Below are 26,639 nucleotides of genomic sequence, written 5' to 3'. Positions count from 1 at the left end.
TGTGCGTCCTGGGGGAGTGGCGTGCCGCCCACAGGGCATGCCGTATGTCCTGGGGGCGGGGGCAGCCACGATGGCACCCTGCCAGGATCGAGCTGCCAGGGCGGTGTGCTCCCCCCACACTCCTCTTCCTCCGCCAGTGCTGAGATATATGACCGTCAGACAAAAAGAGAGGGAGAGGAAGGGAGAGAGACCTGAGTTTGGCTTACATGGATAAGTAACTTAGGGTGCTGCTGACTAGAGAGATTCTGCTACGGAAGCAGTGGCTCTCCATCTGAGTGTGTACACTTGTGGTGTGAACCTGTGGCCCTTCAGATGTTGCCGGACTCCAGATCCCATCACCCCCAGATAGCATGGTCGGTGGTCAGGGATGATGTGAATTGTAGTCCAACAACTTCTGGAGGGCCACAGGTTCCCCAACTCTGGTTTAAGCCACACCTTCATCTATCCTCAACCATACGCAGAAATATTGCAAAAAGACAACAAGACTTCAGAAGCCTCCTTCCAAGGGGAACCAAACCTGGCATCCTCCTCACCACTTGGAGAAGTGGGGTGAATACAACAATATTTTTGCTTTCTATACAGTCCAGATCAGGGATGGGGCCTTCCTGCTGCTGTTGCACTACAGCACCCATCATCCGTGACCGTTGGCCATGTTGGTTGTGGATGATGGGAGTTGATGTCCAGTAATATCGAGAAGGCCACCAGCTCCCCATCCCTGGTCAAGATGGGACCCAAAACCAGCTTACATAGCCACTATGAACCAGAGAGATAGAGATGCAGCCCTCCCCATCTTCATTTTCCTAACCTCACTTTCTATCTCTTCAGCAAAGAAAGTAGATGTGCTGTTTATTTAATGAGAAATGAAATATGTAAAGGCTGGTAATTAGCAATTTGTACTATAACTAAGGTTTCACAAGCCATAAAAAGATAGAAGAAGCAGAACTTCTATTGAAACTTCCTTTGAGATAATAACACCGATGCAGTATTAAAATAAAATTAAAAGGGGGGGAAACAGCACCCAAGTCTGATTTCTTCTCCCTGCGCAAGTTATATAATGCTCTCATCTAAATTTTATATGGGAAATATAAAATCCCCTGTGTATATATAGAATGTCTCACTATTAATCAGATAATGTCAAACTTTGCTTTCAGTTTGATCCCAAGCCCAAGATGCTTTGCTTATTGGAAATGTAAATTAGCTTGCTAGCTAACACTGGTTCATGGGGAATTTACAGGCTTTTCCTTTTCGTTTTCAAACAGATCTCTTTTTAAAAACAAAAAACCTTCCATTGCCATCTTGCTTAATAGGCAAAAAGCTAGTCGTTGGCAAACATTGACTCCCTCTCCCCCAGCCAGAGGAGCCACCTTGAAAAAAATATTGGGGGACACTAGGTAAGCCCCACCCTGCATAGTCAATCACAAGACACTGCATGCACACAATTTGAGTGACAATGTCCATTGACTTCAGGAGGGGGCAGCCCCCTCCAATATTTTATTGGGGGGCCAAAAGAACCTTGAGCCCTAGAAGTAGGTTCCTATGCCCCCAGCCCTTAGTGGTACCATTTGCTAGGCTGGTGCGATGTTCTGAAATGCTTGCAGACACCGTGCTCAGGGCAAACTCATTTGTGGTAGAATATTGGCAAACAGAACCACTTCAGTGAGGGGAAAGGGTGAGATAATCAGCTTGGATAGGGACAATTCGACTCATGTCCTGGGAACAATAAGTGCTGTGTACGGTTGTGGCTCAACTCTTTGGGATCAGTGGAGAAGAAGGCAGGGAGCCCAACAGTAGTTGGAGCTAGAGCCAGAACCAATGAGAAGCAAAGCCATCTGATTCTAGTTTTGTCCCCATTCCTCTACCATATTGAGTTCTGTCATGGCAACACCAAGACGGAAGGCAGGCTGTCCTACTTGACCTAATGGACCACCAGCCACCACTGGTGTGCTGGGCCCAGGGGTAACCTATGAAACGTGGTACAGGACCAGTCCAGAATCGAAAGGTTCCACTAGGAGTCAGTCCAACAGGGCCAAGGCAGGACACGAGGCAGGATACCAGGCAAGGACAGGTACAGGAACTCAGGCAGGATCTAGCATACAGCAATGTTGCTCCCACAGTCTGGGGCAGGGTCCAACAGCCTTTTATCTTTGTCGGGGTAATGGCCGGTCCTGATCCCCCAGCGACTCACCTCCCTGTTTCGCCCGAAGGCGAGCACTCCTCCTGCAAGTACTCAGGTCTCTCCTTCTCTCATACCTTAGTCTTTGCAGCTTGGGAGACGTCGGTGGGTTACTAGACCCAGGGGCCGCCTCAGCCTCCCCTAACCAAACCGGTAATGGAGCAGCTGTATGTGATGGCCCAGCTGAAGGCAACGAGGTAATATGGAGCCAGGGCAGGCTCAGGCCCCTGACTCGGCCTAGCTGGTGTTTGTTGCAGGGCAACCTGTGCAGACTGGGACTCTTCAGGATCAGGCCCCAGACTTGGTTCAGATGATGCCTGAGACAAAGGATCTGGTGCAGACTGAGACTCCTCTGGTTCCGAGTCCGAGCCCGAGTCCCAGGCCATCACAACTGGTGTACTAAAAAAAGAAGTGACAGGCTTGGCAAAGTCCGTGTTAACTGAAATAATGGCATATTTGCATAGAATTGTAAGTTGGAAACAACCCTGAGGGTCATCTAGTCCAACCCCCTGTAATGCAGGAATTTCAGATGGCCACCCAACCTCTGCTTTAAAAACTCAGAGGGAGAGTCCATCACCTTTCCACAGCCAAACAGCTCTTACCCTCAGAAAGTTCTTCCTGATGTTTAGTCGGAATCTCCTTTCTTGTAACTTTGAAGCCATTGGTTCGGGTAAGAGCAGGAGAAAACAAGCTTGCTCCATCTTCCCTGCATCTGCTTTTAGACTAAAAGCCTAATGGGGCAGAGAAACTTGTCAAACTTGTCAAACACCAAGTACATATTAAAGTACGTAAAAGAGGTACGTGTCCACTGTTCTTTGGACTATGATCCCATATATTAAGCACACTGTGTTACAAAGAGCCAGTGTGGTGTAGTGGTTAGAGTGTTGGACTAAGACCTGGGAGACCAGGGTTCAAATCCCCACTGGGCCATGAAGCCCACTGAGTAATCTTGGGCCAGTTGCCGCCTCTCAGCCGAAATTACCTCACAGGGTGGCTGCTGGGGATTAAATGATATGGGGGACAACCATGCAGGAGTGCCAGCTTGGCCTCACGACCATGGGTGCCTGAGGCCGTGGGTGCCATGCAGCGGGCATGGCCCTGGCACTGAAATTTGTGGGTGCCCGGCCCCTTCATGGGGAATTTTGTGGGTGCTTGGGCACCCAGGGCACCTATGCAGCCACGTGTGCCACCTTGCACACTTTGAGGATTGATAGGATATAAATGCGATAGATAGGTGGCAGTCCAGAACTGAGATAGAAGAAGAAAGGAAAAAACCTGAAGACCATGAGAACAAGTTGAAACGAGACTGAAACTTTAGAAACCATACTTGGTGTTTTGTCACAGAGTCAGTAATTGCCTTACTGAGGTTGTGAAGTGAAAATCACTTCAACGTAAGCTCAAATGGTATCAGTGGGATTGAGTACATATATACAGGGGTGGGATCCACCTTGCATTTTTATCCTGTTCTGTTTCCAAGGTGGTGCCATAGCCTGTTAATCAAAGATTATTTGGACAGTCTGGGGCTTCTTTCAATTCTGTAATACAGTGGTACCTCGGTTTAAGAACAGCCCTGTTTACAAACTATTCTGTTTATGAACTCCGCAAAACCGGAAGTAGTGTCCTGGTTTGCGAACTTTACCTTGTTTTAAGAACGGAATCCGAACAGTGGAAGAGCACCGGTGGCGGTAGACCTCATTAGGGAAAGCGCGCTGGTTTAAGAATGGTTTCGGTTTAAGAACAGACATCCGGAACGGATTAAGTTCGTAAACCGAGGTACCATTGTACAAGGTTTTCCCCTTGCTAGACTTTGCCCCAGCCAGTAAATACAGACTGTCTCTTTACATAGAAGACAAAAGCCATTGTTGGCAGTTTGGAATTGGGCATGCTAGAAATTGATTCACAAAGAAATTGAAGCCCCCCCCCCCCAGTCAGTTATAATCAGAACAAACTTAGAAACACCCACAGATTGAGCATATTTCAGTGAACTCTTAACCGAGAACTCCCACATGAGTTATCAAGGATGCAATGTCTAGACATATTTTTTGGCGGGGGGTGGAATTGTTCCATTTTGGATAAAAGCCTAGCTTGCTGCAGGCCCAGCTCATAAAAGCCTATGGATGCAGATCATCTTTCAGAAAATAAGTTGTTATGCTACACACACTTTGCACTTTGGTGATGTCTCAGTATTTGATTTATTCCAGAGTAGTATAGATTTGATGCTGGGAGAATATGTGGGTCAGGAAAGGAAATGATAATCATAATCAACAACAAAAGAGAAACAAAACCACACAATGTATTATTATTTTTTTAAAAAGCTTTTTAGGGGTATATTTTCACCATTTGGAAATGACATCCACCAGCTAGACTGCTGACTGGGAGTGGCTGCCAAAACCATAGAACACCGGTCCTGAAAGACCTACATTGGCTCCCAGTACGTTTCCAAGCACAATTCAAAGTGTTGGTGTTGACCTTTAAAGCCCTAAACAGCCTTGGCCCAGTATACCTGAAGGAGGGTCTCCACCCCTTACCACCTGTTTTTCTATCTTGGACTGCTGTTTCCTCCTCGCATGGTTTATTCTGTTATCACCAAGTCGAGCCCACACGTGCAGAGGGCAGGTACAGTAGGAGAAAATAGGAAGATACCCTCTTGTGGTACTGATTGAAAACAGCATAAAGAAACCAGAGGGCTATTTACAGGATGAGGATGAGGTTCTGAAATATATATATTCTAATACAGGCATGTCCAAAGTCCATTTGGGGGCCTAATTGGGGGCCTAATCTCGCCGGTCGGTTTAATCTGTGGCAATTTATTTCCTGGGGTAAAATCCTATAAAAAGCTCAAGAACTTCAATCCTAAAAAATGCTCAGCAACTTGGGGGTAAAATTGTAAAAAAAAGCTCAACAAATTTAATCCTAAAGAAAGGCCAACAACTGTGGTCGGCCCTTTGGTTGGCCCTCACACATGTTCACTTCATCAAATCTGGCCCTCTTTGAAAAAAGTTTGGGCACCCCTGTCCCAATATATACATTTTTGCCTTATAGATATATATTTTTGCAAGCTATTTCCCCTAACAGAATGCTGGTTTGCAATCTGGATCCAGACCTGATCTGGAAATCTGAATATTGTACACACAAGCATTGGGAAGCCAAAACAGCTGTAACTTTGTTTTTTTCACCCACGTGTATGACATTTGGAAACATGGTAACCTCTCAAGAGGGGATTAGCCTTGACAACTTTCAGATAGCTCCAGGGATTATTGTGCTAGCCACTTTTAAAGTTTGGTTTAAAGTACAGAGGGGGTGGAGGTGGGGAAAGAGAGAAAAATAGGAGGGAGATGCAAAGGCAGAGAGGGAGAGAGAGAAAGAAAGAGAGCTGCACTATTTGGTTCATGAACCTGAGGTTCCCCACAACCGTAACTGCTCTTGGTAAACAGAGTCATTACTTGCCTTTGGTGCGCATGTGTGTTCCCTTTTAAATACAGTGGTACCTCGCAAGACGAATGCCTCGCAAGACAAAAAACTCGCTAGATGAAAGGGTTTTTTGTTTTTTCAGCTGCTTCGCAAGACGATTTTCCCTATGGGCTTGCTTCGCAAGACGGAAACGTCTTGCAAGTTTGTTTCCTTTTTCTTAACACCGTTAATACAGTTGCGACGACTTCGAGGAGCAACTCATAGAACGCAGTGTGGTAGCCTTTTTTGAGGTTTTTAAAGACTTTGGTGATTTCTGAAGCTTTTCCAAAACTTTCCCGACACCGTGCTTCGCAAGACAAAAAAAATCGCAAGACGACAAAACTTGCGGAACGAATTAATTTCGTCTTGCGAGGCACCACTGTATTTACTTTGAGCTCCCCCTCCCTACTGTATTTCAAAATTAAAGATCTAAAATGTCAGGATACATCTTAATTGCACAGTAAGGTAAAGGTAAAGGGACCCCTGACCATTAGGTCCAGTCGTGACCGATTCTGGGGTTGTGGCACTCATCTCGCTTTATTGGCTGAGGGAGCCGGCGTTTGTCCACAGACAGCTTCCGGGTCATGTGGCCAGCATGGCGAACCAGAGCAGCGCACGGAAATGCGGTTTACCTTCCCACCTATTTATCTACTTGCACTTTGACGTGCTTTCGAACTGCTAAGTTGGCAGGAGCAAGGACCGAGCAACGGGAGCTTACCCCGTTGTGGGGATTCGAGCCGCCGGCCTTATGACTGGCAAGTCCTAGGCTCTGTGGTTTAACCCACAGCGCCACCCGCATCCTTAATTGCACACATGGACACTAACAGGCCATGCAGTGCACAGCCTGTAATTTCACACCCTGCTGTTGTAGAGGCGTACTTGGAACTTTTGAAAGCGTGTTGTTTGGTGACAGTCTTGTTCTAGAGATGTTGCTTCTCAGGGTCAAGCTCCAGGGTTTGGGCAGCAGTGCAGAGGGGGGTGGGATGCTCAGCAAGATGCCCCTAGTGAGCTACCCCATTCCACAAGCCTGTCAAATCTTCACTGCTTCCAACCGATCACTGCTGCTACTCACTGCTTGGTGGCTTGAGAAGGTTGTGAGCAGGTGAGCAGTGATGCATGGTGCTAGTGAGTTGCAACTAAATGTTGGGGCCTCAGGAGCTACCTGGGGATATTGGCCCCCAGGGCTGGCCCTGCTTCTTGCATTTCCACTAGTAAGAAGTACAAGGAGTGTAGATAATACTGATGCAGAAAAGTGATGTCAGGTCACTCAAAATATGGCCCAGACCTGGAAAGAGAGACCAGAGAAGCCCATGGAACAAGTCCAAGTCAGAACAGTCATTTTGAATCAATGTGTTTTATTCACATCTTCAGAGCAATGCACAGATGGGGGGGAAACAGCAAACATTTCAAGGCCTTTAAAAAAAAAGATTTAAAATAGTGAAATAATTCTGAACACTGAAAATCAAAATTCCACCAAGAGCTTCCCTGCTTTTGCATGCATGTCTAATTCAAGTAATAGAGTGTTTCAAAAATAAACTTGCTCATCATCACATGATGGAGAGAATGTCAAAAACTTTAAAGCTTTCTCTGGCATAAATCCCTTACCAAGGCATGGAAGTGGCACGCAAGAAGTCTCACAGCCAAACTCGCTTATCCCCTGGGCTGAATATTTTTATTCCTCGCTTGTAACGTTTCGGCTACCACTGTCACTGAGCGCTTCTGTGCGGCTTCTGGTATGATTCATTACCCTGAGCTGAAATCTACTACTGTCGGATTACGAGGATGATAGTTTGTGATGGCATGGAAATTTTTTAACTACAATTTCCTGCTGAGAGGGGGAACGGGTGGTGGTGATGATAAAGGAAGAAACCAAGTTTGGTTTTCTAAAACAAAGCTAGAATGGCAGAACATGACACATCAGTTACATAAATATTTAGAATTGAGACCTTCTGTCCTTGCTAGCAAGCTCATGAAGAGCAATCCTTAAACCGTGTCACTTACAGAGTGACAGGTATCATAGTGAATGCATAGGGATTAATAAAAATCGCTGCTCTTTAAGACAAAGATCCAGTCTGACTGAAATGAAATGAAAACCTTTGAAACAAGCAGCAGCAGCAGCTTTTATGAAAAAGCTCTTTCAGGTCTCCCCACTTCTTCAAATGAGTTTTAAAAGTAGAGACATGCAATCTAAATATACACTTCCAGAGTACTTCCTTGCTGACAAGAAACCACCTTAGCATTTATATAGGATTAATAGCATGTAGAGAATGAAACCTTAATTCAGATGGTTGACAAAAAGAAAAAGATAAAAAGGAGAGGGCACCCTGGCTGATATGAGGACAGTGCCATCACTTCCTATCTCCACTGTGTGGCCACTGGGCTTAAGAATAATGTGGCAACATATTCTCCGTGTTGTGTCTCCTGGGAGAAGATTTATTCTATGCTATGCCAGAAGTGCATTGGCAGGACAGCTCCAGCCTAGAGGAATTATAGGCAAGATATGGGTAAATTGAATTCTATACAGAAATGAGAAGAGCAACAACTAAATAACAGATTAAAAAGTCTGATTTTGCAAAACTATGGCTAACAGCAGAGTAGAACAAAATCCTTCTGGTTTATTCTCGCTTGGCTTTTCTATTCCTCTGCTGCTCACCATCCTGTCTTGTGATTTGTTCTTCATAAAAGGGTTCATGTTTTCTCCTACCCTACCTAAGAGCCCCCCAACAATTCAGTTCCTTTCCTGTTTGGTGAAATTTTATCCCTAGATTCTGGCTGCTGCATTCATCTCTCTTTAAAGATGTTGACACCTTGATATTTGTTTTCTGTATAAGCTCAGTATATACTAGCTTTGGTGTGTGCTGACTGGAAAGCACACTCTTTTGCCAAAGAACCTGGATTTGGTTTTTGTGCCACGTGGTTGCACTGCTGCAATGACCACAGAAGTGAGACAGGAAGCATTCCTCAACCTAAAGCCCCCTTTTGTTGGATAAATTAGCACTTGGCTCCTGAGCCCTACAAATAGAAACAAACCTTCCTCACATCTATGCAGAGAAGTAACTTGCAGAACCTTGCTGAATCTTCTCAGTCATGGATATCAAGGGCTGTTCTCCTCTTGCATGACAAACACAGGAGTGTTCCATCTGATCACTGGGAGCGGCTAGGCAGTCCTCACATTTTTTCATTAATTGATACTTCCATGCTACATTTCCAATTGCATGAGGGATCCGTGGGAGTGCTCCTGCGCTTAGAAATTACAAGGTGTACACAGTTGCCCTGAGAGTCAGTTCAAGAACAAGAGAAGAAAAAAACCAAGAAGTCTGTTTCCATGTTTCTTGCTCGCCAGTTAGACTGAGTGCTTCCCTCAAAAGTTCTGCTTGCATTTAACCAATATCCTGAACTGTTTTACTGCATGAATGTGCAACTTGCAGTTACAATTTGCATATATGTGGCCTTAGTTTTGCCCTGCTAAAGGTGCCCATTGTTTCTTCTCATCTGCCAGAAGTATACATAGAGAAAACTAAGATGAAAATGTCCTTTGGAAAATATACTCTCTTATAAAATAAGATTATGTATTTTTTAAAAATGCCTCTCTTACCCAGCACCATAAAAGTTATATGGAATATCTCTTTTACAGCAACAGTCATGTGGCATCCTGTCTTCTGTTGTCTCTCTCAAGTATTAATAGAGATTCTCTCTATCACACTCTTTCAATGATAGCTCTTCTACGTAGAAGGCTTAAACTCCTTAGCTTCTTATACAAAAATAGAAAGCTATGAGACATATTGCCTCTGCAGATTTATTAAATACTGTTCAGACTCAGCAGCCTGGATTGTGGACTATTTACAAGTCTTATGTCATCTTGACTTTAGGAAGGTTACAGAGACTCTTAAATAGTTGGAAGATCAAAAGTGGAGAGATGTATGTGAAGTGGATGTAACGGAAAGCTTGACACCATTCTTCACAGAAATGTCACACATTTGCTTATAAGGTAAGTTAAAAGGAGAGAAAGACATACCACCACTGACCAACAGGAAGAGCATCCTTTGCCAGCTCACATTCTTCATGTCAACGATGTAAGACACTAACAACAGAGCAGTATCCTTGCTATGCTATACAGAAGTTCCCTTTTACTCCCTCAAGTTTAAACAGTTATCAACCCTTAAAATGGCTTGACATTAAATAAACAGAAGGCTTGGCTTGCTTTAGATGAGACACTAGTCCAAGGGATTCTATTGTCTGCTAAACACCAGGGCAGCGAATGAGGGGTAACTTTGATGTGCATGCAAGAGAGAGGAGTTATATGAGAGGGTTCATAAGCTCTTCCACATCTGAAGGGAGGAACATTAGAGCATGTGCCCTTCCCAAGTTATACTGTATTTTGATGGGCCAGGGGTTGAAGAAGTGAGAATGACTGCCTACATTATTGTACAGTGTGGGCTGCTAATTAGGGGACAGCAACAGAAATATGGACTACATGGCCATTACCTGCTGCAGGTGTAAAGGCAATGTCTCCATAGACAAACTGAGCTTACTTTCAGAATCTGCCTTCCCCAGTGAAGATCTGTGTCAAATTGCTCTCTTTTAATATTCTTTTGGTACCTTGCATCCCCCCCCCCGCCTATTTTTTCATCTACCCATATGGTCTTGTACATTTCAGCAAAAGCTCCCAGAGATTGGTCTGCTGCACAGCAAAGCATGCAGATATCATTCTAAAGTCCAAGACTACTACTGAACTGAATGGAGGATGCGAGGCAGCAGTCCTTAGTAGCTTGTACGTTTGGCTCCTTTGTGCTTAAGTGTTCCACACTACATACTCCTGTTTATTAACCCACTGTGCTTTCAAAACAAAAGGCTTCAGAGTGGGGATTCCAGATTCTTTCCAACAATTCTTGCCTCAGAAAGATCACTACAGAGAGGGATGTGCCATCCCTAAACTTTCCTTGCACTGAGCCACAGGGAGATGGAAAAATTTAAAACATACTCTAGTAGTTTCGTTATGGCTCTCCAGAGGTTTTCCTACAGTTCAATTAGGGGAGCCCTCCACCCAAGTGATTGACTTATCTTTTGTTGGAACAATCTCCCAATAGCCTTTATTAGACCTATCTTCATTTCATCTCTTAACCTCTGCAACTGCACAGCTTGAAGTGCAGGTATAATAGCTTGATAATCAATGGTATGGAGTCAGACTTCATTCCTGGCACTCCTTACTCCCTGCCAAATCCTGCTAGACCAAAATAATAATTGCCAGTGCTTGAATAGCTGAAAGAGAATAAAAAAATCAAAACTAGTTTGGAAAAAGCACAGATGTTTGATGAGGATTTCAACAGCAGTGCTTTGAAGAATCTGTCTCTTTCCTTGTTCCCTTAAAGCCTATCCCCAAGTTCTGCACACAAAGAAGTCGTCATGGACGTCAGTGATAACTTGGATTCTCTTTTAGGCACTATCAACAGGTTAGTCAGTTTGGCTCCCCACCAATAGCAATACCCAGGATTCCTCTTATAACTGGAGGCATCATCAAGATCTTCACAAAAGATCAATTTAACCATACCCATATTCAATTAGAAAAAACACACAATTAATAATCTCTTCCTAGAAGGGAAGCCACTAAATCCATTCCAAGTGGCAGAAGGGATTGTACTTCTTTGGGATCCTTTCAGCAGGTTCCAGAGTCTGAAATGCAATTAGACCACTGCCTTTCCAAGGTCCCGACCTGCTCAATATTCAGTAACATGGATCTCTGCTGCTGAGTTATTCTTTGAAGGCCTTTCCCAGCTCTGATCTCCTGGCTCAGACTGGTCCTGGAGGGGCTGCTTCAGTCTTCTTCCGCAGTCTTGAACATGAGGATGGCATTGTATATTTTAAGTGCTGGCCCCAGCTTGATACTCAGAATTTTAACAATGTCTGACTGGTTCAGGAGAAGGAAGGCTTCACCATCGATCTGCTGGTGGGTGGAAAAATAAAAAGAAAGTCAATATTACAGCTGGGACAATCCAGCTTCCATATGCTTAAAATTAACACAGCATGGGAAGGGCACTAAGAACGGCATTTGATAGGATAATCAATTACACCCTTGGTAAGCTTTTTCCAAGCAGTATCCTTTAGTGTACTTCAGATCTTTTGCAGGTGGCCGCTTTCTGTAAGGGAGGACAGGGATATAGACTCTAAGCGCCTGAATAGAAATGGCTACTTTAAAAAGTTCTTGTGGTGGGGAAGTGTCCAAGCATCCTTCACACCATAGGTCTCACATTCAATTCCTGGCATCCCCAGTCAAAAGCAGCTGAAGCAGAAGCTGGGGAAGAACTCTATATATCGGAGACCCGAAAGCAGTTGTTAGTCAAAGCAGACAAGATTGGGCTGGATGCACCAATAGGTCCACCCTGTTTAAGGGAGCTTCATACATTGCTTGGTAAGAACAGAACCAATGTCTGAGAAGCTTTTGTACTTTACAATTCAACAGAGAAATGGTGCTTCATTATATATATGGTATATGCTGAAACAGTCTCAAGGTCCTTCCCTTACTGCAAGGGGCAGTGAACTATTTTCAGCCTGAGGGCTGCACAATGCTTTCTGGGCAACCTTCCAGGGGTGATATACCAGTGGTGGGCAGGCCAGAGGCTAAAGTGGGCAGAGCAACGAATATTAAATTTACCTCTGTATAGTAGGCTAGCTTTAAACACACTCCTCTCTCCTCCATCCAGGCAAGCCAGAAGCATGGGAAGAGTCCTTGCATTTGGCCCCCAAGCCCAAGGTTCCCCATCCCTAAATTACTATGCTAACTTTAAGGTGGTTGTACATGGGTTCACCCAAAATTCTCTTTAGAGGTGCCTCACTACACACCCCACTTGGCTGTGTTGCATTGAGGTGACTGGGTGGTATGTCTGTTACTACTCCTAAACAATAACCCCCTTGCTTTCCTGACAGACCATGGTTGGACCTAGCAGGGGAAATAGGAGGGGGAATGGGGGGGTGGGACTTCTATCCGCATTGAAAAGAAACAAAAAGCAGAGTTCACCTCAAGTTCTGCCAGCATTCAGAAATGGAGAGGGATGCTTTCTAGTGGAAGGGATAAAATCTTCTAATTTTCATGCCCCAGAGCAAGTGGGAGGAAGAACCCACATGAGGAAACAATATTTCACAGATGAACAACCCTGTTTCAACCTTAGTACATGTGCTGCTAACGCTCTACATTTGTGATGCTGATTGGTGGTTTCTATGTAGAGTTGATAGGAACGTTATCCATGAGACATACAGCCGTACCTCCTCTTACGTAAACTTCGGGACACGTAAGTGGCAAACCCAGAAGTATATTTCTGGGTTTTTGCCACACGTGCTTGTGCAGAAGTGGTCCCTCCAGTAGTGGAAACCTCGGGGATTCGACCAGAGCTCTGGAACGGATCCCGTCCGCAACCAGAAGTACTACTGTACAGTGGTACCTCGAGTTAAGTACTTAATTTGTTCCGGAGGTCTGTTCTTAACCTGAAACTGTTCTTAACCTGAAGCACCACTTTAGCTAATGGGGCCTCCTGCTGCCGCCGCACTGCCAGAGCCCGATTTCTGTTCTTATCCTGAAGCAAAGTTCTTAACCTGAAGCACTATTTCTGGGTTAGCGGTGTGTAACCTGAAGCGTATGTAACCCGAGGTACCACTGTATTATGAATTGTCAGTGGTTGTACAATTGCTTAGGAGTCCAGGGAAATGGTTGCTACTTTTGCTATATTTGTCCTTCTTGTAGTGCTATTTTTAAAAGTCTTCTCTCTCTCTTTTCAAATGCAATCTTCAATTGTTAAGGCGGAAATGTGATGCGCCTTGTGCATGCAGTTGAGCTTTCTTTTCTTTTGCAAGATCTCAAAAAAGAAGTTTTTGAGCTATTTTTAAGGAAACTCACCAAAATCTACACTTCCGACATGGGTTGCCATACATCAGGATTTTCCTGGACATTTAAATGATTTCTGACCAGATACTGTTTCCGACAGCCAAATCCTGGATGTATGGCAACCCTACTTGTGAAGGAAAGCTTTGCCCTTTTAGGCAGCAGCTATTGAGGAGCCCGTTCATGTATGGACTGTTTTGTTCCTAAATCACTCCTAGTAAGGAATTGCTGGATCCATTTTCTGGCCAGAATAATAGGCTGACCATTGGAGTGTTAAGTTTACATATTTGTTAAATGATGTAGACAAATGCATAATTTTCAAAGCAGCTTTGTTTGCGGTTTCAGTGGCTAAACTTAGAAGGAGCTTTGTAGACAGGAATGTAGTAGACAGTGGGGGTGATAGGAAGAATACCCAAGACCTGTCGTTTTTCTTCTCCAGTGTGGTTAGTTTTTATCTGCTGTTACTAAATAATGCATGTTTTGTGTGTTTGATGCTATATTTTGAAGGCTATTGCTTACAACAAAACAAATGACTGGTTTGTAATGTTAGAATCATAGAATTGTAGAGTTGAAAGGGACCATGAGGGTCATCTGGTGCAACTCCCTGATAGAGTCTCATGCTCTACCAACTGAGCTATATAAGCCCAGCATGTTGCTAATGTGCTGTTGAAGTGTTGCTCAGGAAGCACAGAGCAGTGACTAGTCTTCCAGCAACAGAAGCACCAGTGTAGTTTAACTACCATTGGGCTGCAGCTTGCCCTGGTGGAATGAGGACAGGTTAGATACCCAAAAGAGAATGATTAGAGAGGTACAACAGAATAACATCTTCAGCAATTCTTTCTTTTAATACACAGACTATGAATAGTTACATTCAAAGACTGCAAATTTAAAGTTGGTAGTGTGCGATTGGGGTTTAGTTGAGCAGGATCGAGTACGAATACATATTTTAAGTTGCCAGCTCAACTTTCCATCTATATGTGGGAAAGATGGGAAGATGCAAATGATACTGAGGAAATGAAAAAAAAAATACCCACTGTAAAAGACTTTGAAGAGTAGCAATGAAAATTCTTATATAAGAGCTTATATAAAACAGTAATATAAAAATAAGTATCCATACAATCATTGCCCAACACACACAGTGAAATTTTACTGCAGCTCAATATGATGAAGGTCAAGAGCTTAATGCCCCCCAAATGATAGCTTATGCTAATTTATTTAAAGAGGATTAAAGCTTTGAACAGATCGATGAAAAAGTTTTGACTTGCATTTAAAAAGTTGGAAACTAGTAATCAGCTAAATAGGATGCTAATTTAATTGTACAGTACAGCTGGGCATCAAAGGCTTCAGCCCAGGAGTCAGAAAGTTCTCTGTCCACACTATCCTTTGGCAAGTCACTTAAGCTCCTTGGTTTCTAGAATTGTGGGCACCATGATTTATGAAGGATGTTGACAAGCTGGAACGCGTACAGAGGAGGGCAACCAAGATGATCAAGCGTATGGAAAGGCCGAAGGAGCTGGGTATGTTTAGCCTGGAAAAGAGAAGCCTGAGAGGAGATATGATAGCCATGTTTAAATATCTCAAGGAAGTGGGAACTAGCTTGTTTTCTCCTGCTCTGGAGGGTGGGGCTTGAACCAATGGCTTCAAGTTACAAGAAAGGAGATTCCGACTAAACATACAGAAAAACTTTCTGACATTAAGAGCAGTTCGACAGTGAAATGGTCTCCCTCAGGGGGTTGTGGACTCTCCTCCCTTGGAGGTTTTTAAGCAAAGGTTGGATGGCCGTCTGTCATGGATGCTTTAGCTGAGATTCCTGCATTGCAGGAGGTTGGACTAGATGACCCCTGGGATCCCTTCCAACTTCACAATTCTATGATTCTATGAAAATGTGTGTGTTCAGAAACAAAGAATGAATGTTTGATCAAGTTCTATTTATATTGAGAAAACAATGCAGAAAGCTTTTGGATTCTTTCATTCCTTTCAGTTCTAACTACTACCAAGCTATTCAAGTTTCAGAAAGATCTCTTCAGACTGTTGGCCCCCATACCGGCATAATTCTCTGGCTGCAGATCGCTAGCAGCTTTACCCAATCTACTTGGCTACCTTTTTACATAGCTTGCACAATTTGTTCTCACATCAACTATGGCCATTTAGTAAATAAAAATTAAAATAAAAGCACAACAGTCTACCATCTCTAGAATTATGTACCTAAATATGGTGTGTCTGGGCAGCTCAACTGCTGCTAATGGACTATTAAAGCAGATTTCAGCAATTCTGTCACCAACATCTTTTCCTTAGCCAAAGTCTCGCAGAGAGGATATTTCTTCAATTTGGTTTAATTTCAGCCTGATCAGAAACCTGTCCAGTACATGCCAAATGAGCAGTGCTTTTCTTCTAGAAAGAAAGGTGCCAGTACTCACTAACATGCTGTTGGACTCCAGATGCCTGTTGGACTCCAACTCCCATTAGTCCCTGCTAGCATAGTTCAGGGATGGTGGGAGGTATAGTCCCCCAGCTTTGGAATGGCATAAAGTTAGCTAGCCCTGCTCTATATCACATCTTCCTCCGATGACTAAGAAAGCAGAATTACATAGAAAGACCAGAATATGCAAATCTACTTAATTTCCACAATACAAAGCATTTATGGAATGAGAATTTTCTCAGAACTTGATGTGGCTTGTGGCTAACTTTGGTGCATTGTTTTGATTTTCTTCTTCTCAATATCCCCCTCCAAGTGCCACAAATTATCCAAATGGAACAGATAGCAAGATGATGTAGCCTGCCATTAGCATTACATAGACAGCACTGGATTACCTCTTGTCGGAAGAGAGCAGCCTGATCCTTGCAGCCAGGAAGACGCTGGACAAATCCAGCCACCTAATGAAGTGTGGGAAATAACAGACAGAATTATTAAAGGGCTGTCCAGCAACCTAATAATAAAAGAAGTCCTGTCTGAAAAAACAACTTTTCATTCATTCGAACAAAATATTGCAAACATTAAGATTTTTCTTTCTTTGTATCTAACCAAAACAACACTGGAGTTGATATAAGGTTTGACGTAGATATGTACAGTAATATAGCACAGACAAGAAGCGTAGCAAGCACTAAGGAAAGCGAAGCCTTGAAGGTAGACAAACTTAGGGCCAACTCAATTGTGCATGGGTGCACACCAGAAAAGCAGCATGCGGTCAAAGAGATGTGCTCCTGGATCCTTTGCTTTCTGGCAGAGGATGCAGGGACACATATATTGGACTACAGATACTTATAGATGCAGATTAGCTGCAACACAAAGAGAAACAACATGAGGATGAGTTTAAAAACAAATACTGAATTTGAAGCAACAAAGCCTTATCAATCCAGGAATAATCAGCCCGCCTTACACATATAGCAGAATGAGGTAGGGTCCTGAGGTAGCTGAATGGACTTAACCACTTCAAGTTGCAGATGAGGGGGAATGGGATTCCATTTTTCAGTGCTCCCCATTTGGAAAAAACCTCCCTGTAGACAGTATTTAAAATAATCAAGGACAAAGCTTTTAACCTAATCCACTCCCTGCTTTGCTAATTTTCTTTCTGAAAGCTTTTCATGGGGGGGCATACAAAAGTGGCACCCCCCCCCGCACCTTTGGTGAGTAACAGTAGAATGTATTCTACCGGCTCATTCTGTTGCATGTGTAGGCCAGGCTATCTTCACAATGGTCTGGGGCCTAAGAGACAGAAGATGGGAGAAAATGGAAGGAGTGTATAAATTTTACTACAACTCTCAACCTGTATAGCTCTCCCCAAAATAAAACATGCTCTGATCCGGCAATTTTTCAGTAACCTCATGTTCCCTGAAGGGATTTACTCTATTATAAAGACCTTGAGCTGTTACAGATGTGACATTCCTATCACCAATACCAAAGGACAAATAGTAACAAGGGACACTGTCAGAAACAATTTCTTCCTTTATATACCATAGGTTATCTAACTCCTTGCCTCTCAGCTTGCATAAGAAAAGTATACTGCCGATATGAATATAAATTCCTCTCTTATGTTTCTTTGCATAAGATCCTTCCTAGTTTATTATGCATATCCTTATTTTGGTATTACAAGAATTAGCCTATGCCAGAAAGCAGGTCTCACTCTAAGATATAGTAAAAACCTGCAACTCTGGCTGATACAGTAATGACAACAATATGAGATTATTGAGCACAGGAAGCTGCCTTACATCAGGTCAGACTGTTTGTCCAGTAAGAACAGTACAGCTTACTGTGACTAACGAAGACACTCGAGAGACTCCTGCAGGGGTCTCTCATACCACCTACAACCTGAACATTTTAAACTAGAAATGCCAGGGATTAAATATGGGATGTTCTGCATGCAAGGCATGTGCTCTGCCATTGAGTTATGGCACCTTCTCAAGGGCTGTATCAAAAGTTGCCCCAGCCTTTCTTGTATGAATGGGAACATGCACAAGAGAATAAAGAATGGTCCCAGGAGGAGGCCCATGTAGGGAAAAGAAGGGATAGAAATGAAAAGTTGCTCCTAGCTGGTAGGGGGCAAGATCAGATTAAATTCCAATGGATACTGCTAAGGGTAATTTCCATCATATGCTCCATTAAGACATGGGGAGGTGAAACCTAGGAATTTGGACATTGTTAAACACATCCCATTGCACTGCAGATGGTGCCCCTATTGTAAAAGACCCTCAGTTCACCCAGCAAACGCTTTAAACTGTTTGTTTGCAGTAAAAAAAAAATGCACAAAAGAAAGTAGGATTTGACACTGTTGTTTTGAAATTCTGCAAAGAGGAACCAGCCTTGCTAAGCTTTGGACAGGATTCCCATCCATGTATTAATTTCTTCTGCGGGATTAACGAAAAGGGAGATAAAACTGTCACACATGATACAAAATCACCCTCCCAGCCAGTTACGTTTAGAAAACATTTTAAGAAGCATTTGAGAAATAATCAACACTCAAATGATAGGTTCTCACTAGAGGGTAAAGATTATTCAGAACGAGCCTTTCCTTGAGATTTTGCAATGAAGGAGAAACACTCCTACTTCTGCAGCAATTTCCTAAAATTAAATTTAAAATGTCCTCTTTGGTTTCATTAGTATTACTACTTAATGCTGGAGGCCTCCCCCCCCTTTTTTAACAGAGGCTGTGGGTTCCTTGTTCCAATTTTAAGTTCATAAACAAAGTTCAGAACACAAGAAGAGGCTGCTGGATCAGGCCAACAGCCAATCAAGTCTAGCATCCTGCTTACAGGTTTCCCACCAGATGCGTGTGGGAAACCAGTAAGCAGGATTTGAACACACAGCACTCTGCCCCCTGTGGTTTCCAGCAACTGATATTCAGAAGCACTGCTGCTTCCACTACCACTATGACACATTCGGTATTCAAATACTAATGAGCACAGAACTGCAGCCTTTGCCTCTTACTTGGGAGAAAGCCCCATTGAACCTAGTGAGGCTTTCATCTGAGAAAACATGCATAAGATCAAAATGCAAGTTGGGCAGTTCCCCAATGATTTCACAGTGCTGTTCCTTCTGAGCTTACAGCATTTGTGATAAGCAAATTAAGTGCCACATACCAATGAATTTCACTTCCTATCCTAGGATGATGATTGGCTAGGGAATGTCTGTGCAGTCAGACCCACTAAGTAGGAGTTCTACAGCCAGGATTTTGAAATTGGAATGAGATGTTCTTCTCCAAAATACAGATAAACTCAAGGATATTTAAGGTGAAGAAAATAAATGAAGTATGATAGCGGGTTTAATATTCTCCCCCTGCAATTACAGAGTTTAACTGGATTAAAGGAGCATGGTGGGTAGAAAGAATATTATCGTTAAGAATTGTTTGATCAGCAATTTTAAAAAGAGCTCAACTATTTTATAGTGTTGTCTCAAGAGCTGTATTCTGAATACATAGCTTTTCTCCTTCAGAAGTCAAACTAGTCGAGGAGGCTTTAAGTTGGACAAGCATGTGTTCCCCCCTCATAACAACTCAAGAAACTGCTGGATCAGGCCAATGGCCCTCAATTAGCATCCTACTCTCACAGTGGCCAACCAAATGCTTGGGGGAAACCTGCAGGCAGGGTCTGAGTCCAAGAGCACACTTGCCTCCTGTGGCTTCCAGCAACTGCTATTCCGAAACATTACTGCCTTGAACTGTGGAGGCAGAGCATAGCCAACATTGCTAGCCTCATCCTCCATGAATCTGCCTAATCCTCTTTTAATGCCATCCAAGTACCATCACTGCCTCCTGCGGGAGTGAGTTCCACAGTTTAACTATGACTGTACCCTATGCAAAGAAGTAATCTCCTCCCAATCAAAATATTTCAAGCTCCAGTCACTTCACTCTCTTTCTCCAGGCCAGAATAAGGACCACTATGTAACTATGAAGCAAACTGTATCTGGAGTTCTATATTTTTGCAATGCTTGACCGACTGATGCATTCTGGCTTAGGCCAGAATGAAAGCTACAGTTCTACTGCAGCTGCCTCTCTTTGGCTAAAAAGGACTGAGAGGGATATTCACATCAATTTCTCTCTGGCCTAGGAAGGAGAACTATGGCAATCAAGAGTATACTCATTTGGTTTGTTTTAATAAATCATAGTTAAAGCCCAGGGGTGACCAACATGGTGCCCTCCAAGCATTGGACTCTAATTCCCATCAGCCCCAGACAGCATGGCCAATAGTCAGGGACAATAAAAGGTGCAGCACAACAGCATCTGGAGGGTATGGCATAATACTGAATGTGGCACAATGGGTCAGTGCCTCTGGCTGTTAACCAGAAGTTTGGTGGTTCGAGCCCACCCAGGGATGACTGTGGGCAGGATTCCTGCATTGCAGGAGGTTGGTTTGGATGACCCTTGGGACCCCTTCAAACTCTGCAATTTTATGTTTCTATGAAAGCTTTATATCTCCTCCTCATGGCCTTGCTGGAGCAAGAAAGGTGAATGTGTGAGCTCGAGTCTCATTCATGTAATGGCAAATCATATTATTATATCAAAACAAGACCAGTATAAGATGGCTTCATATATTTGTATTAATCAAAATAATAATCATAACAACATGTTAATGATAAAGTAGTAACATTTGGCTCAAACTTTTGAAGTGTCAGTCTTTCATGATATCAAACATCTCCAAATTTTGAAGCATAAATGAATAAATTTTACAGGAACAACTACTGCAACTACTGTGAAGCATAACCCTTGAAAAAAGTATAATTTATACATTTTCAAAATAGGGCCAAGTGACCGTCAAACCAAATGGACTTTCATCTACCCACTCAAATCAGCTCAAACAAAACCACTCTTTACCACTTTCAGCCTGTGGTATAGCGATTGCTAACTCCCAAGGCAACTGGTGCAAATGTACAGCGCACGGCTCAGATATGCTGTGTCACTCAATCCCTGACTGCAGGGGAAACATATTGGCTTGCAGCAAAGCACAACGTTAGTTTTGACTGTAAACCCATAGTCTCAACAGAATGGGTCTGTCTGTCAGCAATCATGCAAACTGTGGGGGTATTCTGTGTCACAGTCATGCAAGCATGCGCAGGACAATTGCAATGTAAAGTGAGTCAGCAGCAGACAAGCACAGAAAAGGCCATTGTCGAAAGAGGCCCCAAAGGGGGCAGCTGGTAAAAGTGGCACGGCTGCACAAGGAAGGATCCGTGCAAATCTATGTGTCTTGATCTAATGTTCTGAATTAGCCACAGCTGTAAAGCAGAGGAAGAAAAGAATCACTACCACTATATTAAAAATGCTTTCCAATTAGACGGGGGGGGGGGGGAATCAGGAAGCACAACTCACCTCTTCAACACTCCATTTGGCCACATTCTTGGCGGTGAGGCCAGAGACCTCCGGCAGCAGCTTGCAGTGTTGCTCCCAGCAGAGATGGAGGCGGTGGGTAGGGTTTGCAGAAAGGGAAGGCATGAAGACAGACTGGTGGAGGGCCTGCTGCAGAGCAAATGCTGTGTCTGGGAAGAGGGAGGGCAGGGAAGGAAAGAAGATGAGTCAGTCCTTGTTCAGGTGCAATTTAGAAGTGCAGGGCTGGATGTGCTCAGAGCATCCCTCCCGAAAAAGGTAAAGAAGAAAGCCCTGTGCTGTTACACATGCTCTCAGGGAAGAGATGCCCCGATGCTAACACAGGAGGGATTGCCAGGGAGGAGGAGGTTGGGTAACTGCATCTTCAGATGGAAATTAATGGCACCATTCCAGCTTACAGTTACTGTTCAGAGCACTCTGCATACAAGATAATGACAAGCACTGGTCACATCCCTGGAGAGATGACTCCAAGGTCAGGAAGGTTGGCAGTTCCTTCCAGACGTTAGTATCAGTCTCCATTTGTCAAACAATAGAGGCATTAAGAACAAGAAAACATCTCCCGCCTGCCTGCCTCTCTATCCCTCTCATATATAGAAGATCATCTGATTATTGCTGTGTCATGGTGCAGTAAAGATTTGTGGCTATCTATGCAGCATATACTGGAGCCACTGATTAACATCGTGTGACACAATTTCTTTGATTAACAACATTAGCATGATTTATTGGGTTAACAACATTAGCTAATTATGTTTGCCGCTCCCCCTCCTCCACCGGGACACATACACAAAAAGAAAGGTATTTCAAAACACCAGGACCTTTTAAGTCATGGTTATTGTAAAGGTCTGTAGTGACATCTAGTGGCATTTTCAAATAACTAAGATATACTGCTTATAAGAGAGCAAGGACTGAACAGTCTGCGAAATGATGTGTTCTTACTCCTCCCCTAGTTTAAAAATGATTGAGGAATACTAGGGCTCAAAGGGGCTGCTTATGATGAGATTGTACAACTCCCTTCCCTGCATTTTACAAGGAGGTTGTTAGGGAAACAACATGACTCCTCCCCCAAATACATAACAATAAAGCTGTTTGGTGCTGTTACAGCACAAGTGGTTGAAGTTTTTGGAAGGGTGAGAAAGGAGGGGGGGAGCTACAACCTCTTCCTTTCCCACTTCCTGAAACCTCTCCACTGTGAGCTAGTGCTATAAGCCTGCTAGAAGATGAGCAATTACGGGCTGGGGATACACTACTTTTTTGTTGTGGGCCCTCACTTTTTTATATGGATTGTAGATTTTTCTGTTATATTGACCAGTGGTCAGTGGAAAGAGATGGAACACTTATGGCTCTCCAGTGAGTAATCCGATCTCTGCAGAAACAATTAACATTCATTTTAACAGGTTTGCCAGAAGAAAAGAGGTGGGAGAAATGTAAGCGGCAGCAAGCATCAAAACAAATAGTTTCACCTTATCATTGAAACCACCCATTTAGCAAAATATATAATTTTCATGACCAGATTTCCAGTAAATCCACAATTGTTTCAATGGTTTTAAAAAGCACAAACACAAAATTAACTAACCTCTTCCATCAGCCTCCTGCTTCACTAGCTGGAGCTGTATATAGCTACGTGAGCAACCAATCCTGAAAACACAGATTTGGGCAGTAAGGCAAACAATTATACAGAAGAGACAGAAATGCTTCTCCAAAGAACGCTTAAATCACGGAGCTGAATAAAAGGCTTCAAAATATTTTTTGTAGCATGTTTAGCCAGCATTTGATAAAATGAGCTCTGATTCACAAATGCTTATGTCACAATACAATTTACCCTTTAAACCTTTTTAAGTTTATGCTGCCACAGGCCGCTAACCCCTTTGGAATAGAAATTGTTGGGTCCAATGCCAGTTGAGGATCACTCAACTGTAATGTAAAAAAATGGTTTGGAAATTGACTCAGTCACTTTTAACTGATTTTCGAATTGTTCAGGTACATTTATTGATACTCCATGAATTTGTTTAATTCTCCTTGAAAGCTACCCTTGCATCTGTAATCAGTATCCCAACATTTTTCCTTCACTTCAAAACTAAATGGTCCAAGTGGGAAACTTTATTGGGAGTAGGTTTAACAAGTTGAACAGCTTTGCTTACCCTTTTGATTTGATTTTAGTAACAGCAGATGATTCCCCTTCCACTGAGTCCTTCTCTTGGCTGGTCTCAGACTGCTCAGAAAGACTGTGGACACTGCTCCGTCCCGATCTCTCCCCATCTTGTGTGGATGATTTTCTACTAAGAATACAATATTTATGTCTATAAAAACCACTTCCCAACACTCCCAACTAGCCATGAATTAGAACTCAGGGCAAATCCTCACAAATTAAGGGTTGTGATTGTGCAGATAAAGCCTGGCAAAGTCCTCAGGATAGGATGTGGTGATGCAGATAGGACTGGCTGAGCTGTCAGTGAATCTAATTAAGTTCTGTGGGGCAATTAAAAATACACAAAAAGGTTCCCCACCAAAATCAGTCACAAAACAAGAATCTTTCCCCACCCAGCAACAGGGTTAACAACAACTGCTGTTAGGAAAAGGCCACAAAACCAACACAGTATCATTGTTCAAGTGCCTGAGAGAACAGGGACATCTTTGCCTGGCACCAAAAAGATCACAATATTGGCACTAGGCAAGCTTCTCTGGAGAGTCTGGGGCAAGTGGAAAGCAAGACCAGTGTAAGAGTAGCTTAATAAATGTGCCCAATATTATAGTAGGCCTTAAGGTTTAGTTTAAAACTTCACCTGGACTGTGGAGAGTCTTCCTGAAGGTCTGTAAGTCTTGCAGAAGTCTCAGCTTTCTTGGGCTTCTGAACACTAGCACTGGGTGAAGGTTTTTCTCCACCAAGACGATCTTGTAAAGAACTCTCCCTGCTGCGATTGATTTCAGAATATGGGCAGCCAACTAATCTACATCAAAAGCAGAAAAATGTTTCCACAAGAAAAATATTATGCAACCCAATTGTTCCACCTTCTCCCTCCGAGGCCTATACTAACTAGCAAAGCAGTATAATACAGCAACTCTGCAAGAGCAACAAATGGCAGGCATGTAAGATAAAGGCTCCTGGGAAGTAAATGCTTAGCAGCCACAGGCTAAAACAGAAATTCTGCAGAGAGATGCAGTTTTCAGTGAAAGGAGGAGGGAAGGACATCAGCTGCCAAAATGACTGCTCTTCAACAACACCGAGTAGCTGAATGAGCTTGGGGCAACATGAATGAAAGTAAAATCTTGCCCAGAATTCAGGAAACAGGGCACATAAAAAGCTAGCCAGAGGCAGGGGGTAAGGTGGGTCAGCTCAAGAGAAGAGTGACTTAATGTAAAGAACAAGTCTTTAAAAAAAAAAACCCAACACCCATTTTTTTATAACTGCCTTTTCCTAAAGGCTTTTGCTTTGGAGCTGTTTCAAAATGTAGCTCTGCATAGTTGTTTTTTAGCCTTTGTTTTAACCACTTTTGTAATGATTGTTAATGCTGCTGCCTTTGTCCATGTTTTCAGCCGCTGTATTTAATCATCAATTTATGATATTGTGAGCCACCTTTGATGGGCTGTGCCCCAAAAGGTGGAATATAAATAATTTTACAAATAAAGAAATAAAAATAAAAATAAGCACACAAATTAAAGAAGGAAGCAAAAGGAGCAGGTGGGGATGTGAGCTGGCACAAACACAGAAAGGCAACTGCTAAAAAATGCCTACATTTCGGCGGCCTTTTCAATGGCTAAGATTCTCAAGGCCAACCTAGTCTTCCAATAGAATTGCATCACTTGTTCTGGACACTGGGACCATATTATACAGGTCTGAGAAAACTTAGGTTGGTTATTCTTCCCCACCCCCACCCCAAATGGTTCTGACCTTTAAACACAAGTTTCTTTCTCCTTCCTGTAAATCAAGCTTTGCCTCCCTCAAAAATGAAATGAAATAATATAAACACAAGTTTTTGCCTATCTGAACAAACACCTCTTCCCATATCTGGAATCTCATCCACCTTAAGATTTGACAAACATTTATGTTGATGTTATTCAGATGCCAGCTTAAAGCGTGTCTTTTCACAAAGGCATTTGGGAAGTGTGATTGATTTTATGCCAATCTGGTTGTTTTACTGCTGGTTTATGTATCCTGATTTTTATTGGTACCATTATTTACTGAAGGTTAATTGTCCCTCACTCTGAGGTCTTTGGATTAAAGGACAGTATATATGTATCAGCCATGAAACTATCTGCCCAAGAAAGTTCACTTACACCTTCCATTCTGGATTTCAGGTGACAGGTGAAAACTTTTTTTTATTTCAAATGATTTTTAATGTAATTCCACTCAGAAAGCTTTGCTGTGGAGGGGGGATAAAAATTCAAAATAACTAAAACCAACAAAACAACAATATTGTCACTCCGCAAAACATATGCATCATGTTTGTTCCCCTACATAAAGAGCTTCCTCTAAACGGCCAGTTAGCACATCAAGGGAGAAGGCTGGAGGAAGGAAAAAACAATCTCCTTATCCCAATATGCTACCTTTTTACAATCTAGGAGTTTTTAACATGGGGAAACATTCTAATATGCAATCCCGCACCAGCTTAGTGGCACAGAACAGAAAGGAGCACTCTGGAGGTCTTTAAGAATCCCGAAATTCATGAGAAAGTAGGCTATGAATCTTCTCTTTTTTATGTAGGAAATATTACGCAGAAAGCAAGATGCAAAGCAGAGGAGTCCATGTAATCTTGTGCTTTTTTAGCGCTGCACCTGGGTTGTGCAACATGTATCCCGCCAGAGCCTATATCTGCAGTCAGCTATTTTAATGGCAAGAATCCCATTGCACAGATTGGTTTTAGTTTCATGTTTAGAAAGACTTATGAGAGTGTCAATGAGTCAAAGCAGTAGAAACAGCTCCTTGCTTAAAGTCCTGCCTTGCCTTACTGACTTTGCCTTATTAATTTTTAAATCTTACAGAGTTTATTGGGGAGAAGCGATTTAATGGCTTTTTGCCCAACAAACACTGGAAATCCTAAACACACACACACACACACACACACACACACACACAGCCAGCTATGAAACACAATTCCTTTCCCAAGCTTTGCTCCTTTGTCTCAACTTTCTCCTGGGTGGGTTGAGAATGTTGTAGGACACCTCTTCAAGCCACTCCAACTTTCCCTTCCTGCTGGCAAAGTTTCGGGAATGAAACCATGAGATTCTAAACAGCTAGAGCTGCCTCTTCTCATGTGAGTAGCTGTAATATGTAGCCAGGTTCTGATGCTACCTTTCTGTGGTGTCAGTATAAAGCTTGTCAGTGAAGCCAAATACA

At 43.0% G+C, this 26,639-nt stretch overlaps 1 protein-coding gene across 3 annotated transcripts in view; it reads right to left on the bottom strand.

Annotated features, from left to right (window-relative positions):
* Positions 1 to 9,403: 9,403 nt before the first annotated feature.
* The window catches only part of LOC308482365 (lethal(3)malignant brain tumor-like protein 4), a 58,022-nt gene continuing 40,786 nt past the window's right edge, over positions 9,404 to 26,639 (bottom strand). For 2 of the 3 annotated variants that reach the window (XM_081015408.1, XM_081015409.1), the window contains exons 16-21: positions 24,088 to 24,252; positions 23,446 to 23,580; positions 22,881 to 22,942; positions 21,293 to 21,459; positions 16,305 to 16,367; positions 9,404 to 11,564 (exon numbers count right to left, since the gene is read on the bottom strand). In XM_081015408.1, coding sequence (XP_080871534.1) covers positions 11,436 to 11,564; positions 16,305 to 16,367; positions 21,293 to 21,459; positions 22,881 to 22,942; positions 23,446 to 23,580; positions 24,088 to 24,252 — 721 coding nt within the window. In that variant the 3' untranslated portion in view covers positions 9,404 to 11,435. Of the gene's footprint in view, positions 11,565 to 16,304; positions 16,368 to 21,292; positions 21,460 to 22,880; positions 22,943 to 23,445; positions 23,584 to 24,087; positions 24,253 to 26,639 lie in introns of all 3 variants that reach the window. The other variant, XM_081015407.1, reaches the window with a different exon arrangement.

Source organism: Podarcis pityusensis, assembly GCF_964106645.2.
Source record: "Podarcis pityusensis genome assembly, chromosome: 8".
Lineage (NCBI taxonomy): Eukaryota > Metazoa > Chordata > Lepidosauria > Squamata > Lacertidae > Podarcis > Podarcis pityusensis.
The sequence above is the reverse complement of the archived record's forward strand: the minus strand, read 5'-3'. Positions and strand labels throughout refer to the sequence as shown.